Genomic DNA, 17014 nt, shown 5'->3' on the forward strand with positions numbered 1-17014 from the left:
GGAGAGGGGGACGCTCGCTCGGGGAGAGGAGAGGGGATAGAGGTGGGGAGAGGTGGGGTGAGGTGGGGGGGGACTGCTGCTCTCTGAAGTTGTGGGCTCACGTTTGTTCTGCACCAGATCAGTTGCTTTGAATCTCTAGTGTTAGCAAAATGACTTGTGGTTTTAATTTCAGAATATTAATCAAGCTACAGCAGGTGTGAGTGAGGAATCTTTTCACCGCATCATTCAAAGATTAGGGGAGGCAAATTACATTCTATGATTGATTGCACTCCCAAATCAAATCATCTGGCAAAACTATTGGTTTTGCTTCAAAAGTGCCTTCTTGAGGGATTTCCTCTCACTGACAAACTGGGCGGGAAACCTGGTGCTCAAATATCTTCACTAGCCATCTTTTCCTAAGTGGTGTAGTTAGCACTTTGAAAGGTCAGGTGCGCAGGTGATGCACTAAATCTAAAGTTCATAGATGCTTGTAAAATTAAGAGAAACATGGCACATACATTTTAAAAATTGTTTGGTAAGCTTAGTATGCACTAAGACAGCTTTGTGTTTGTGTGGTTGAGGAGAGGATTTTGGGTGGTATGTCATGTAAGATTAATGCAATTAATTAATTAATTAATTAATTATGCACTGAGAGCTTTGTGCCTCTGGGTTAGGGAGGAGCTTTTGTCACAGACGAAGCACAGAAATGGATTGCCTTAACTCCTACAGCAGTATCCTGTTTTAGGAATACATATTGTTTACAGCATGGTTCAACAGTGTGTGAAGTCACCTCAGAAGGGAGAATATTTGCAGCTGCACTTGAGATCAATGAGAAGACTATCAGTACATAGCAAAACCATGGAGGAAATGAACTTGAAAATATTCACCTTGGGTGGAAATCGGCTTTCAGGGCTCAGACGTAGAATAGGTTTCTGGATTTTAAAGTGAGCCTTAGAGTACTGGTGCAGATCAGACCATGACCCATGTAGTGTACAGTAAGAGCCTGACTGAGATGGACCAGGGTGCTACCGCTTTAGAGGTTTGCACTTTTAGGTTCTCTGCTTATATATGAGCATCTTCGCCGAAGCACTTGATGGCTTTACATTTTTTTTTTTTTCTGTGATTGTTCTACTGCACTGAGAAATTGCATAATACTTAAACAATAATTGAGCATCTAATTTGCAACACCCGTGTTTTTTTTTGTTTTAATGGGGCCGGCCTTCTACACAATCCCACTGTTGGACTGGACCTGTGGTCTACACTCAAGTTTGCTGCAGTGTGTGACTGGGTGTGCCACAGGCTGAGAATTAAATATTAATTTAGTAAGTTCAGTCTTTTTGTGGTTTTGCACTCAGTGGTTGAGGCTGAGACTTTGCATAATGGGAAGTTAATAATTAACAAAATCATTTGAAGTCTATTAAGTTATTTAATATCACTTGTGATTATCTATTTAGTGTTGTTTGTTACAGCCTTGGTGTATTTAGTCAGCTATATCCCAAATCTTATCCAGCATATTCCTCAAGTCCATAAAATGTTACCTCCTGCTTCTTTATAGCACCCAAATACCTTATTGCTACAGTATGGTGAGTTAGCTGATAATGTTAATGTTGGGAACATGAATGAGACCAAATTCAGTATTTTAACTTGTTATTGTGGGTTTGCTGCTTCATAGTTTAACTTTATTTCCTTTAATTGCTGGCAAAAAAAATGTACTTGAAACCTTTTGAGAAAAAATCTAAAAATGCACTTGGTTTGATAAGTAGAGAAATGTGTGTGAATGGAATATAGCATGTGTGCTTGTCATTTTCTGCTTTTATCTGAATTGTGAATTATTTTTGAAATGTGAAGTAATTTTAAGAAGTGAAAATGAGGCATGGGTTTTCGTTTCCTTGTGTGGACTTTTAATGTTCTACAATATTTTGTGAATGATGTAACATGACAAAACACTTTACCTCAAAGTTAAAGATGTACAACTGCCTCATTATTTCAAAAAGTCATGTTGCTTTCCAAGATGTAATTGCAGTTACAAATGCGTGCCCATCGATATTCTAGAAACTTTTTACTGTCAATAAAGTCGAGTTTATTGTAAAACTGATTTTCCTTAGTTTAACCGTGATGACATCCAAGTCTTTGTGACTTAACTTCTGTGCTCATCTCCAACTCAAAATGCATTAGCAGTGAGAAGTCTACGATTTTCTCCAGTGTGACAGTGCAAAGAAATACGCAGACTCGAGTTGAGATATTCATTTGTCCCCTCTTTGCTTATATTATAGTAGATTCAGTGGAAAATACTTTGGTTGTAGAAACTTTGTTTCCTCATAGTCCTCTATGATCAACAACAGTAAACTAACTTGGTCAAAGTACAAAGGCAATGTAGACTTGATTTTTCTCACCACCTTTATTTCACAGTAACGACATAATTTAAAACGTCCACATCACATAGGCTTTGGAGGAGCTCGGGGGGCGCCACCCTATAAATGGAGAAAAAGATGAACTCGTCAGAAACTATTCCTTTATCTGCGTTCACCACTATCAACACACTATGAAAACTTCACTTTAAAGAATTACATTTCTGTAGAAGTACTGAAAATACCAATCACTGAGATTTGTTGATTTGTACGGTTATGTCCTCACAACCAATCAATCACATTTCGGGACACTACAGAACCGACTTATTCAGAATCTGGGACACTGCCTCTAGAACCCCCATAATAATAACATAATAACTGTTACTTAATGCGATTAAAACAAATGGTGCAATGATTCTGTGCTGGGATTATCTGATGCACATAGTATTCATATTTAAAGATCTAGTCCTCACAATAATAATTTATCAACCACTTCCCATATATAATTTGACATTCATGCAAAACAAATTATGCAAGAATGTGCAGTCTGAATTCAATTATGTCTTTAATATTGTATATTGATGTTGGGATAGTAAGAATTATTATTATGAAGTAACATGGAATACTGAGGAGAGGTCATGCACAAAGTTATAGGTTAGTTAAAAATGTGTCACTAACAAATCTAAGATATTTAATTTTTTTGTACGGTACCATCTTGCATATGAAGTCCTTGACAGACGCACAGGCTGTTTATTTCTTTTGAGCACCAGATTTTAAATGGTAAAATCTTCAACATAGCAGGGGTTAACCTACATTTTAGGATGTTTCATGTTCACTGACCTTTTGACTTACATGGCAAACCTTTCACGGCTCGCAGAGATACAGAGTCAACCCCACGCAAAAATTATCCACTTCAGTCAGCACAATTGCTTTGTTTGGGTACACCATTTTTCCATTATTTTAACACAAACAAAGTAGTCTGAACAATGCAGGACAGATAAAAATGGGGCATTTCAACCATTTATGGCTAATTGTGGGATTTGATGTCTGGCGAGCCACAATTTGGGAAACATGCATACTTGTGGTGTGTGCAGCTTTTATAATTCTGAGGGAAATAATCTGTTTGCAGACCCTACGTGTGTATCCTCATTTTTAGTCGCGAATTTATGCAGTTGGTAACTATCACATTAAAAACTGCCTGTCTTCACAAGTGGACAGATTTACCTTTGCATCAGACATTTCACACAGCTATCAAAATCTTTTGGGATACTTTCAGAGGGCATATTATCTTCTGATTGCAGATAAATAAATGTGTTTTTGCCCAATAATCTTTAAAATAAATTTCAAACTGCTGAGAAGTTTGGTATTTATCTTAATTTCTGATCAGACATTTAATATACAGACCACCATGACTAAAGGAGAAATGCAACACAACTGGACCTAACTCTACAGTGTGTGTGTGTGTGTGTGTCTCCCCCTTCAGTTTTTCATCCTTTTAAGATGCCTCTGAACTGTGTGGCAGAAAGTGCCCCATCACTCATTTTAGATGTCCCCTTTGTGACAACCAACACAGGACTGGGTGCGTTTAGTGTAACTCACACTGGGTCTGAAGCGGGGCGGTGGGGTCCGGTCCTTCCTGGCCTCTGTGGAGCGATTCCTGACCACCTTGCTGTGGATGGCGCAGCTCACACAGTAGTGCAGCTTCACATACAGCTTGGGAAGCACATAAGCTGAGGAAGAGATGTGAGTTAACACTAAGAATCCATCACCAACTGATGTGTGCGATGTCAGTGGGATCCTCTGTGGACTGACAGCAGCAACTCACAGTCAAACACGCTGGCCTCGGTGATGTCCCTCACGGCAGCAGCCTCCACGATGTTCCTGATGACAAACTTCTTGATGGCCTTGTCTTTGGGCACACAGCGGGCACAGTTGGTGCAGCGGATGGGCTGGACGTGCCCGCGTCCCTTCTTGGCACGGCCGTTGTTCCTTCTCTTCTTGGTCTAGAAGTTACATGGAGGTTTCGGTATGAGGAAAAACACCAGTAAACACGACAGCTCTCTCTCTCTCTCTCTCTCTCTCAATTCAATTCAATTCAATTCAATTCAATAGGCTTTATTGGCATGACATTTGACGTGTTGCCAAAGCACAATTACGATTATGAAAGACAATGTTAAGGAATGAAATTAACAAAAAATAATGTGAATAACAATATTAGTTAATAGAATAAAATAAATAATGAAATAAAAAATATATATATAAGTAATATAAGTAAGGGATCATGTACAAAAACAGTAATCTCAGAGAGAGATGCTCTGCACCAGATTTAGCTACTAGCGAATTTCCATCAGCAGTCCATCTGCATCAACTCAGATTTATTCGATGAAGGGAGAAGGACAGACTGAGGAGAATGATCTGTGTCTGCCAGACCCCTACCCAAAGTCCCGCCCAGTTGGAGTTTGAATAAGACTACCTTCTAGTTTTGTAAATATTGGCTATGGTGAGAAGTCTCACTTGATTAGGTTTTAATTTTATTTGAGAACTAAGCTCATCCAATGAAAATAAATGTTATGGAGTTGATTATGTTAAAATCTGGATGAAGGAATTTTTTTATTTTAGGGTAAATCAATCTGCCCTCCACTGACTCAAATCATAGGGTAGCAGCAAACTTAGAAATGCTGCTTCACTACCTCCCAATTTCCCTGCTTCAAATTGTTCTTTATAAATTAGAATAGAATAAAATAGAATAGAATACTACTTTATTAATCCCCATGGGGAAATTAATCTTCTGCATTTAACCCATCCAAACACCCCATACACAAACACACAGCCGTAAGCTGGAGAGGCCTGAGGGCACGATGGCAGGAGCTTGCATCTGATCTGGACTCTGACAACCCTCCGGTTGCCAGCTGTCATTTTGCCAGATTTTTGTGCCATCTGGCCAGGGATTCGAACCGGCAACCTTCGGACTACTACTCTGCTTCTCTAACCTCTGGGCTACCTACCGCCCAAGTTGCCCACCTATTATTTCTACCAGCCCACCCTAATAGAGCAGGCTAAAACCGGCCCTGCAGCTGAGGTGGCAGAAACCGAGAAAACCACTTCAGTAGACGCCACTGTCTGAGCTCGCTACACCGCTGCGGCTCCTGCTCGGTGTTTAACGGCCGTTCTGACGGAAACCAGCTAAGCTAACTAGACCAGACCTGTCAACTCTCCCGTTTTTCCCGGGTTTCTCCTGTATTTTCACCCCCTCTGCCGCCGTGCTCCCGTTCGGTAATTTTCCCCGTAAATCTCCCGTATTTCCTTTTTTTTTTATTTTTACAGTTAGAGAGAGGGAGAGAGAGAGAGAGAGAGAGAGAGAGAGAGTGAGCTATGCCTCTACCCCTCGCGAGCGGAGCGTCAGATGAGCCGATCAGCGCGATCAGACAGCAGTAAAACGTAACAACATAGAAAGGAATCCTTCCAAAAAACTAAAAGGTGGGGCAGAGAATTTGAGGGACAAGAAATAACGGCCCGTGAAGCTCAAGCATCAAAATGCGCAAAAATTACTGACCTTTTCAGTAGTGCAAGCACCAGCAGCATTTCCACTGCCGGTGGAACGGCATCAAGAGGCTCAGTGCCTCTCTCTACATGCCCACCCCTTTCCTCCACATTTTAATTGTTTATAGTTTGTTATTAGACAACGTTATACTTTATTAGAATTTATTGTTACCTGGTGTTGGTTAATTTAAATATTTATTGTTGAAAGTTACCAAATTAAAGAGCTAAAAACGGCAATGGCAATCCCAGACTGATTTCATCTGTATTGATATAGATTATATATCGCCTTTTCAAATATAGCCCTTTATCATGATGCACTAAATGCTCAATGTTGTGGTATCCTCACAGTGGTGGTCTGCTGGCGACAAACCGTATGTAGTACTAATTTATATACTGTATAAGTAGTGACACTAAGTCTTGCTGTATTCATGTATGCGTCAATGGGGTAGGGATGGTGGAATATTCGCAGGCTGGATGTGGGCCGGTCTGGGTCAAAAAGTCCAGGGCCATTTTCTTGTCCCAGTCCGTCCCTGATCAGACGCCAGCAAAAAAAAAAAAATCTAAATATCTATATAGATATTTAGACACTTGGGAGACTATTTATCCATTCCTGACCAGAAGTATGTTGGGAAACAAGGTTTAAGGTGGAGTTTAGTATTGGTCACGGTGGGAAAAAAGATGTCAACCAGCATGCTAGTTGGTAGATCTCTGGAACCGACAGAGGAAATCCCTTTCATAATGTAAAAATTATGGTCGGGTGGGGGTCCCGGAAAATCTCCCTTATTTTCAAAGCCCAATGTTGACAGGTACGAGCTAACTAGACCGGGAAGACTTCGGTTGAATCCCCAAACATAACACGTATCCGACACTTTGTAACTATACATATAAACAATAATTAAGACAAGCATATCAAGATGTGTATGTACGCTAAAACAACAGTACAATCTCGTCCAACCGCTCCATTACAGATCTAAATCCATTTCTGAGCGACAGAGACACTCACCATCGTGGAGAGGAAGGCTGAAAAGAGGAGGAACAGGAAGCGAGACTGAGGACTTGCTGCTTCTTCTTCGTCTGTGTTTTTTTGTCGGGTCGCAAACCAACTGCGAGGTGCATACCGCCACCTACTGAACCTTACACTTGCTCACATCTCAATTTACCTTTACCTTTACACTGATCTGCGATATGACAGGTACAGTATCAACGCTTGAAACATCTCGATGCTGGTTAGACTAGTCTGTGACTGGATAGCTGAAAAAAACATTTGGACTTTCTCGAGTATGTTCAAACAATGATACTCCAGAAGTTAGGCCTACTGATCTCAACCTTGCAGCTTTTCCTGTGATATACGAAGAAAGCAGTTAAGTGTTGGCATTGAATTTAAAATTTCACGACGCAAACCTCTCCCCAAGGACTTTACGACACTATTCCGCTTTTTGGTATACTCAAACTGCAAAAAACTTCATTGTGGAAGAACTTCAACCACGTACACGCCCTGCACGGCTCTCATTCTGGGTAATTCTCAGGTTTTTATTAATTATTGCCTACATATTTTGTCATCGAGACAGTGGGATAGTTATATATTTATTTGTTTGTTATATATTTGTTTGTTTGAATAATTAAAGTTTGTAATATGGCCGCTGATCCACAAGATGGCAGCCTTTTACTATTTCGATGTCAGCATTGTGTCTCGACACTCTGACTTGATTTGTTGAGTTCAAAAGGGGCTTTGAGCCCTCAGTTCTGTCTTAAGGCGGCTGTATCCCAACAACAATGTTGAACTAGCACATTTGTGCACTGGGGGTGCACGAACATTAAAGAGGTAACCTTAACCTGTGTACCCACGTGTCCTTAGTACACACTCGGCTGCTATTACAAAGCTCTACCCAGGCAAAGACAAAATGCATCTTAACCTATATTCTTTCATTCGGTCCTTTTCTCTGCCTGCTTAATCCTTTTCAAGGTCACAGGGGGGGAGATACCCTGGATGGGTCACCAGTCATTGCAGGGATAACACAGGTAGACACTCACACACATTCATACCTATGGGCAATCCAGTCTGCAGGGGTCGACCCGCTCTGTGTGGAGTTAGCATGTTGTTCGCCCCGTGTTCATGTGGGTTTCCTCCAGGTACTCCAGTTTCCTCCCACATTCCAACAACATACAAGTCAGCTGGACTGGAGACTGGATTGCCCATAGGTATGAATGTGTGTGGGCGAACAACTGCTAACACCACACAGAGCTGGCCGGGGCCGGGGCCGGGGCCGGGGCCGGGGCCGGGGCCAGGGATTGACCACAGGTCCTGCTTGCTGTGAGGCAACAGCACTAACTACTAAGCCACCACACCACCCCATCCATCTTCCAAAAAGTGTAAATCAAGTGCAAACTTGTTTACGTCCCAGAGGAGTTACCCAGGAAAATCCCTACAAGACAAATGTCTAGCTAGCAGCCTATCAGACAGATTACTCTATCAAGCTAACTCTTAACACACCCGTTTGGCTTTCGGATGAGCTACTTAAAACTCCTGCCAGAAAACTCTATAACTAGCAGCCAAGTAAAAACAAATGTCTCCTAACATTATGCTTGTCTTCCAGAGAGGTCGCTCACTGCAGCTGTACACTATATGCATGTGGAATTAATATAGGCTAATGCATTTACTGAGCAAAGTTAATGTCAGAGCCTTTGCAATTATACAATGACTGAATTTCTTCAGCAGCCAAGTGTTAGCTAAGGACACGTTCAGGTGCACCCGAGACACGTTCAGGTGCACCGTGTCTCGGTTGTTCGTCTGTAAGACAGAGTTGAGGGCTGAACACCCTTTGAGCATTTGTTGAAAGTACAGCATAACTTGTAGCATCCAAAAATGATGACATTTACAGAGCATCTTTGATGGTTTAACTTTGGCACTTTGGATGCTGACCATGTCAACAACATGCAGCTTTTAATGTCCCTTAATTAGACACATTTGCACATAAAATCACAGCACTTACTGCTGTTGCAGTGTAGCTCCACTAGCCCGCTCCTCCAGTGTATCACTCTCACACAATATTCATTTAGGGGCCATAAGGAGCTTTTTAGGGTGCAAAACGTATTGAAAGACTGCTGGCACAGTTTGCAGGATAGCTCTGGTTCTGGAAGCGATTAGCCTTCAAAGGTTGGGTGAGTATATTGCAGAGAGACAAGGGTGGGTGGGAGCAGTGTCGTGTGTGTGTGTGTGTGTGTGTGTGTGTGTGTGTGTGTGTATGTATGCGTGTGTGAGAGACAGAAAGAAAAAGAGAGAGAGATTGGGGTGGTTCTGTTATGCAAGCAGTTCTCAGTATGCATGCAGATTGGAAGATGTGTGGCTCCTGTGGTTGGCTGTCCCCTGTGTCACTGCCTTTAAAAAACAGTTGCCAACAGAAATGTCTTCTTTACAGGCTTTGGCTGCCAGATGCTGGGGATAATGGATGGGACTGGAGAAGGGCTGAAAGATGGAGAGGTGCATGCAGTCAGCCACACACACACACACACACACACACACACACTCACCCACATAGACACACACACACGCACGCTCACACACTTTGTGGGCAGGGATCCCCAATGCTGAAGTAAGGCTTAAATAATTCATCTCCAAGTCACTGCTGTACAACTGCCACATACACACTGTGACACACACTTTAGGGAAGTATTAGGCCCAATAACTCATGTCACGCTAAGTCGCAATGAATGGTCATAATATTAGTAATGTAAGGTTTGGGAATGCTTACAAATTCCAGAGGTGCCACATTTAGAGGGTGTTTAAGAGTGTGCAGGATGTGTGAGGGGGGAATAGGTGTGTGTGTGTGTGTGTGTGTGTGTGTATGTGCAGTTGTGGACCAACGCACGGGGCGCCAGCGTGTGAGTGTGAACGTGGGTAGCGAAGTGTGTCTGCGAGCGGGAGAGCGAGTGACACAGGAATGTGTCATAGTTCCTGCAAGCCACTCAGCTCCTAAACTGCAGCAAATAAACATTCCTCTGCTGCTGTGTCAGTGCTGAGCCCTCGCCCACTGTCGCTGTAAAAACACAGCTTGTAATTAAAACCAAAAAACGGAGCACTTTCTCCCTTTGTCTCCAGCAACAGTATTCACTAGATTAGAGATAATGGCCCTGCTCCTTCAGAAATTTCTCATTGCTGTTTATTGACTCAAGCATGTTCTGGTCCTGGTGATGTCAAGGTAGACCCACAGCAAATAAAAATTAGAATCAGATTAATCTTTATTGTTCAGTGCATTACAGGTACAATCAATTTGACTTGCTGTGGTTGGTCCATGTTTCACAGTTCTTGTGCAGTAAATATGTGAAAAAAGTAATATATAATACATTTACAGTCAATATTAGGCAGTTTCACATAGATACAGTTTGGATGAGGAGATCCAAACGTGTTAAAATTCGACGTGGCTAGACAAATACCGCTGTAATTTATCATCGACTAGACTGTTTCTTCATTCGCGATGATTAGATAAATGCAGGCTTCATCCCCGCTGACAAGTGAAATGATGCACAGGCTTATGTTGTGTCACACGGATTCCACCACAGTATGTGTTCATATTTCATGTGGGACTCAAGGGTTGAAACGTTGCTGTGCTGTACCCATACATTGTCAGATGTCTGTAAACACATTCTACTGTTGGTTCTGCTTTCCCCCGAGTCTCTCCCTGTCATTACAGCTCTGTTTACAGGAGGACTGACTGTTTGCTATCAGATCATCTCTTCTAGAATATACAGCGGTTTACAGTCACAGTCTGACTCAGTTTTCCACCTACAGTGCTTAATCCCAATGGAACCGATTTTGATATGTCACTTTGTCCACGTCACATTGTTTGTACATTCTCATCAGATAAACTATTCATTTTTGATCGAGGTATTTTACTGTTTTGCATTGGATAATGGCCGGACATTCCAGTCCTTCTGTCAAGTGCTGCTTGAAGCTGTCCACCCACTGTTTCCAATGGACTGAAGACCACTTATAGGCTGGAGTGAGAGTGGAGGTGGGATAGGGGTGGGTTGTTGATGATGAGGACTTTATCTCCACAGCATGTGATTTTGAGGAGTATGAATAAAAAGCAGGCCAACTGGGAACAAGCCCTCAAGCCAAAGACATAATCAAGAGGTCACGGTGTCAATGTGCGGGGGGTCGATAACAACACAGCATAAATTATCGCAACACGCACCATGTTCCGTGTACATGCGGACAGGCACACGTGCAAATTCAGTCCCACTGCTATTCACAACGTCTTTGTATACATGGGAAGAGTACTGACATATCACAGACACACACACGCACAAACACCACAAAGTTTTATCCCTCCCACCTTAACTGCAGTGCTTGCGCTCCATCTCGCTCCACAGGGGCACAGAGCCTGACCACAGACATCATACTGATTGCTCACAGTGGTCGAGCGGTCTGTCCACATTCCCACCCTGATTCACTATGCACAGCAAACCCAACAACGGGAAACAGTGGTTTCAGAGTGTCTGGAGGTTTGCGGACAGCAGTGAGCGTCCGCTGTGTCTCTCCTAAATCTATCCTCCTATCATCCTCTCGCTGCCCTGCATACCCCGGTCTCTCCCAACATGGGAACGGTCGAATTCAGACTCAAACCTACATGTGTGGAATGTTTAAGACTTGAAGATAAAGAAAAAGAGAGGCGCAAGGAGGGAGAGAAAGCGTGTGTTCGGTAGGATGAATGTAACCTTCCCTCTCTTCCTGTGTGACATGCTGTGGCAGGCCGGTAGATGATGAAGTGATGGAGATGTTAGGAGGCCATGGCCATTGTGATGCTGGGTGGCTGTTACTCTGGAACTGCCATCTGCCGAAAAGGTCAGTTGCTAGGGGACGATTCTCCTGGACCGTGTCTGCCTCCCAGCTGCCATCCTCACACCCACACACACACACACACACACAGGCTTGAATATGCACACAAACACACTCACATGTGCACACATACACATATACACACTCACTCTTTTCATTGTTTCCAAGTAATCTGAATTGATCTTGAGTAAATCCGACCAACTGAATTAACTCTTACCAATTTATCAGGTTTCCCATGACTTTAGTTTAACTTTAGTTGATTATGATTTTGCATGTAATATGTGTGTGATGAATCTGTAAATATCTACCTTACTACATAATAGCCCTGTGGATACTGTAATGCTGTAATGGCACCACACAAATGCTTTCGATTATTACACGAGGAGTGTAAGGGTGTTCTTGTCATAACAATGCCCTAATTAATTGTAACTTGGCCCACAAATGAATACTAGGATTACAATGTAATGTTGGTACAGCACAGCAATCATAGCAGTATTGTGCACTAAATCCAAGCCACCCCACATTGTCCATCACAACCACTGAGCAGCCTATCATTCAGTGCGGTGACCCAAACCCAATTCTAAATTCTTTATCATACGCCCTTCAAATTAGGCCAACTCCACCCAACAGGCAAACATTTTTCCACAATTTAGCAGGAATTTTAATAGGAAGCTGCTGTGCCTTCATTATGGTATATCATCTTCTCTGCATGTAAAAAAAAACCTCTGGTCATTGACCTGATTGCTGCAATATTGTAAGGAGCACAATTTGGGCCAGTGAAAACTGTTTCCTTGCTCAAGCTTAAACCGTGAACACCCTCTTCTAAATAGTGGCATTTGGTCACTCTGGCCCAAAGCAGGCAGTGCGGTTTTGTTTCTTATTATCAAGTTACTTAATTGGCAAAATTATTCACTTAACTTTATATGACCCTTTGCCCCAGTGTTGTTGGTTACGTTGCTCCCAAAGTTAAGGGTCCTATAAAGACAGCACCACATAGTGCCTCAATTAAGCTTTTTTGTTGATAAAATGGGAAATAGATTAACTATGTAAGGAAACTGACCATGTAACAATTAGTAAGCCTCAGGACTCAGAGCATGAATTGGAATGACAGTAAAAAGAGGAAGAGCAGTCACTTTCATTTAGACGTTAAGTGAAATGACAGCATAAATACTGCTCTATGGATGTTCTACTAGCAATATGAAATATACTGTGGTCATGTTTGAGCCAGGACAGGATGTTTCTTTGTCAATGTGTTATTATCTTGAGATATTGGTGATGTAGTAACTCATAGGATTCAAACCAAAAGTGAGGCTCAATCATGGCCTGACACTCTTTCATACCCTCTCTCTATTTCTCTCTCCCTCTCACACTTTCCTGCTCTCCTCTCTTGCTCCCTCTCCACATCCGACCTCACCTCCAGCCTGCCGTCCTCCACTGGCCTCAGAGAGATAGTGATTTTGTGGAAGAGAGCTGTTGTTTTTGTTTGTGCCTTTCTCACCATGGCTGCCTGCTCGCCGCCTGGCAGCCCCGTGTGTCAAAGGTGGCTGCGGCAGAACAGACTGTGGGAACAGCCGGTTGGCCTCCCCTGGTCCCCTGCTCCCCAACCAGAGGGGCAGCCATCAATCCAGCACTCCCCCTGCCCCTGCACGCACACACACAGACACACACACACACACACACACACACACTGAGGCACAAACACACAAATGCTCAACCAAACACACACTCACACAAAAAGCCTACAACGCTCACACCCTCTCCCAATAATCCGCGGAAGCAATTTCATCTCGACTCGGGTGGCGGCCCATTGTCGCCAGCCCCTTCAATCTTTCCTTATTAACTCTCGCTTTGTCCCGCATCCGAGCTCCTGGACTCATCTCTCCTACATTCCGATCGCCGCTGCTCCCAGCACTCCCGGGCAACCTCCATTCGCTAATCCCGCTATCCCCCCCCCACCACACACACACACACACACACACACACACACACACACACACCCACCCCACCCCAAGGAACTCTTTCTGCTTTTTTTTCCAACCTGCCGATCACCTACTTACAGAGTAAGGTAGGGGCATTAACTCCATGGGTTTTCTGAAGGCAGAGTGTGAAGGCGGGGTGGGTGAAGGAGGAGGGAGCCACAAAGTGACTCCAGCCCAGACAATTAGAACAATGAGCCGGGCCTGTAGGGGGCTAACTCGCTGCGTCACGCCTGGACGGTGGGGTATTTTGTCAGTTTAATGAATTGTCCGTCAGGCCAGGGCCACATCGCTGGCCGCGCGGGGAGAGGCCAGCAGGGACCCAGACACTAAGTCGGTATTTATTACACTGCCTTTGTCACTAATTGAGCTAATTATCACTGACTCCTCAGCACTCCCACAAAGACAGCACCCCCTCCACTCACTCTCGCTACCAACTCTCCCACCTCACTCTCACGCCTGGGATTTGAACTCTGCCTTCCCTCTTTCTCTTCTTTCTTTTTTTTTATTTTTTTTATCTGTCTGCCACTTTCTTTCTCTCTTTGTTTCTCTTTTTCTCTCTGTTTCTCTCTGTCTTTCCAAGATCGCCTATCACTTCCCTCCCGGGGCAGGTTGGCACCATTTGCAAATCGCTCAGGTTTTGCTTCGTTTCCTAACTCCTATCTTATTTCGTTATTAGTCATGTTATACTGTAAGTTAAATTAGCATCTGTTCACCCGCTTTAACCAGTGGTACGAGACGCGTAGTGTTGGTGTTTTTGAACAATCAGATGAGTTACACTATCATTAATGTCAATTTTCCAGCTCTCATCTTTCTGTTTTGTTAGGCCACCCTCCCTCACATGACCCTAATTCGCAGTATTTTAATTCAATTTGCTCTTTGTTCCCTAAGTCTATACTTATTCCTTCAAGAGATTTACACTCTCTCATTTCTATAATATGCTGACCAATCCCGGTCCAGTTTTTTTGCCTACCCCTTGCCCTCAGTTCATCCCACAAGCAAAGTGGCCCCTTGTGACCCTGCGCTCTTCCCCTGTAACATGAAGATTATAATTCGGGAAACCTCTATTACATTGTCCTCTGTCGCCCTGCCTGTCCCTCCAGCTACACCTTCATTGCTCTGGTGTTGGGACCTTTGGGCTGTCGGGTGTGTGTTGGCGGCCTGAGTGTGCCTATACTGCGCTCTGTCTGGCTGACCCCAGCTGCCCCTGTGCTGTGCTGCGGTGGGCTGGGGAGAAAGTCCAAACTCCTGTGGTCAGGCCAGGTTGCCAGGGGGGCGGGGGAGACTCTAGGCTTTCATTATTTCTCGTATTATTTCTTTGTTTCTTTCCGACATTAAGTAAATGAAGCAAGACATTCAATGCAGTAAAATCCTATACTGTATAAAATAAGCTATGTGGCTGCATAAGCAGGAGCCGTCTCTGTGGTTGGGAGCGGGGAGCGGGGATGCAGAGATGCTTTGTGAGCCAGGCTGAGCTGGAGAAAGAGACTACTTTGGCGGTGGTAATAGGATTAGGCAAAGGACACCCAGGGATAGGCTTATATGCTCACTTGGTTGGTTGTCAAAACTATCTCAAACACAGGCTATGACCAACATAATAGCATCTTTTGACTGATTCAGAAGGGCAACTTAATTGAAAATATAGACTTTATTGTTCTATTGTACAATACAAAACAAACTCAAAGCTAAACTTTTCGATGAAATCTAAAAATGTGTTCTCTTACTTCTCTCTATAACAGTATAAAAATCCTCAGAAATAAATATTTTGTATTTACACTAATGAAAAGAAAAAAAAAGTAATATTCAGTGCATGACCAAACACAAGTGTTTTTACAGGAAACAAGCAAAGAAGTAAGAACGTTCTGTTTCTAGTAAGAGTCGGTTCTGCTCTTAACAGTTTTGTGTAAACTACATTACACCAAAATAGAATAGGCATAAAATGAAAACATCTCCTGACTTGACACTAATGATAGCATATTCTCCATCCATTGACAGGTGCATAAATCATTCAGTGAAATTGCAAGTAACATCATTATAAATATATTCATATATTTATTATTTACAATATTTTGGTTCTCTTAGCTGATATACAGTATGATTTCCTTTGCAGAAGCTATCATTTTTTACAACACAATGTTTTGTCTTACACTCCCCTGCTTCTTGCAGCCTGGTTTGAAGTAATACACCCTCTGTCCACTGTAAACCTGGAGCAATTTAACCCACAATTTAATGATACACACTGGTTACATTTAGCAACAGGAATTCAGGTCTTTTTCTTACATCATTGTACCTCTCAGAGTAGGTGTTCAATTTGAAGGGAGGGTTGTCATTCTGCAGGTCTCATTTTGTTTATACATTTAAGATTGATGCCTCAGATTTGCCAAACTACATCTAGTCATGCCATAATATTCAGTGTATTGATACTACATTCAAATTACTTTGCCTCGGTAAGATTTCCTCAGTGAATTCCAGGTTGTGTCTAAATTTCTGTTATACTTGGACACTGCTGGTCCCAGTCATGTAACATCAGGACCATCCTGTGGTTAAGTCACAGAGTGGTAAATCATGGTTGAGGTGTATTCAACTCCAGAGAAAAATCTAAACAAAGAGGGCAAATGTGGTGAGGAAATCATAAGAGGTTGGGCTGCATCCAGGGCCTAAGTACACACCAGTTGGGAGCGGACAGCCTATCCCAGGAGATAAACTTCACACAATTTCATGTGAGAGAAGCCAAACTTCAGGAAAAGAAAACAAAGCACTGATGTTTAAAATAACTGCCCTCTTGTTAGAGTTCCTCACCAGTTTATGAGAGAACATGTTTGTGGCTCTCTGGCCACAGAAACATCTGTCAAACATTGTGTCCAGCTCCTACCCTCAGTGGGGGAAAAGGAGAGTCTAGTAGTACCTGGAAAGGTTACAGCAATCATTTCTCAGCCTCCTAATTTTGTCCATTTGCTTGTATATTTTCCCTCAGTGGGATAAACTGTTGAGGATTGAGGATGGTTTCCATTCTACATGGCTGGTTGTAGTATTTGAATACCCTTTTAATACCGTTAAGCACTGAAATTCTCCTTACTAAAGAGCAAGGAGCAAGCACTCCCTCTATACCCTGTTAATATATTTGTGCTTTTCCCCCTCTCCCCCTCTCAAAAACACTGATTGGATTTTTGTGCCGGAAAGTTCCCTGTATCAATTTACCCGCCTTGAAGCTTTTCATTGATAGCCTCTGCCTACCATCTCAAACCACTATGTGCTAGTGTCATTCTCAGCCAACTACCTGCTTTGCTAAGAAGTTCATCTTCTCTCCTCATATAAACCTAGTTGTCCACCTGTGA

General features: G+C 42.9%; 1 protein-coding gene across 1 annotated transcript; it reads right to left on the reverse strand.

The window, feature by feature from the left end:
• Positions 1-2358: 2358 nt before the first annotated feature.
• On the reverse strand, positions 2359-6899 carry rps26 (ribosomal protein S26). The gene is made up of 4 exons (XM_071906794.2): positions 6871-6899; positions 4153-4330; positions 3927-4057; positions 2359-2450 (listed from the first exon to the last, which is right to left on the reverse strand). The coding sequence occupies exons 1-4, from the start codon at positions 6871-6873 to the stop codon at positions 2415-2417; spliced, it is 348 nt and encodes a 115-aa protein (XP_071762895.1). The 5' UTR covers positions 6874-6899; the 3' UTR covers positions 2359-2414.
• Between the last annotated feature and the right edge of the window lie 10115 nt (positions 6900-17014).

This window comes from Centroberyx gerrardi, chromosome 14 (genome assembly GCF_048128805.1).
Source record: "Centroberyx gerrardi isolate f3 chromosome 14, fCenGer3.hap1.cur.20231027, whole genome shotgun sequence".
Classification (NCBI taxonomy): domain Eukaryota; kingdom Metazoa; phylum Chordata; class Actinopteri; order Beryciformes; family Berycidae; genus Centroberyx; species Centroberyx gerrardi.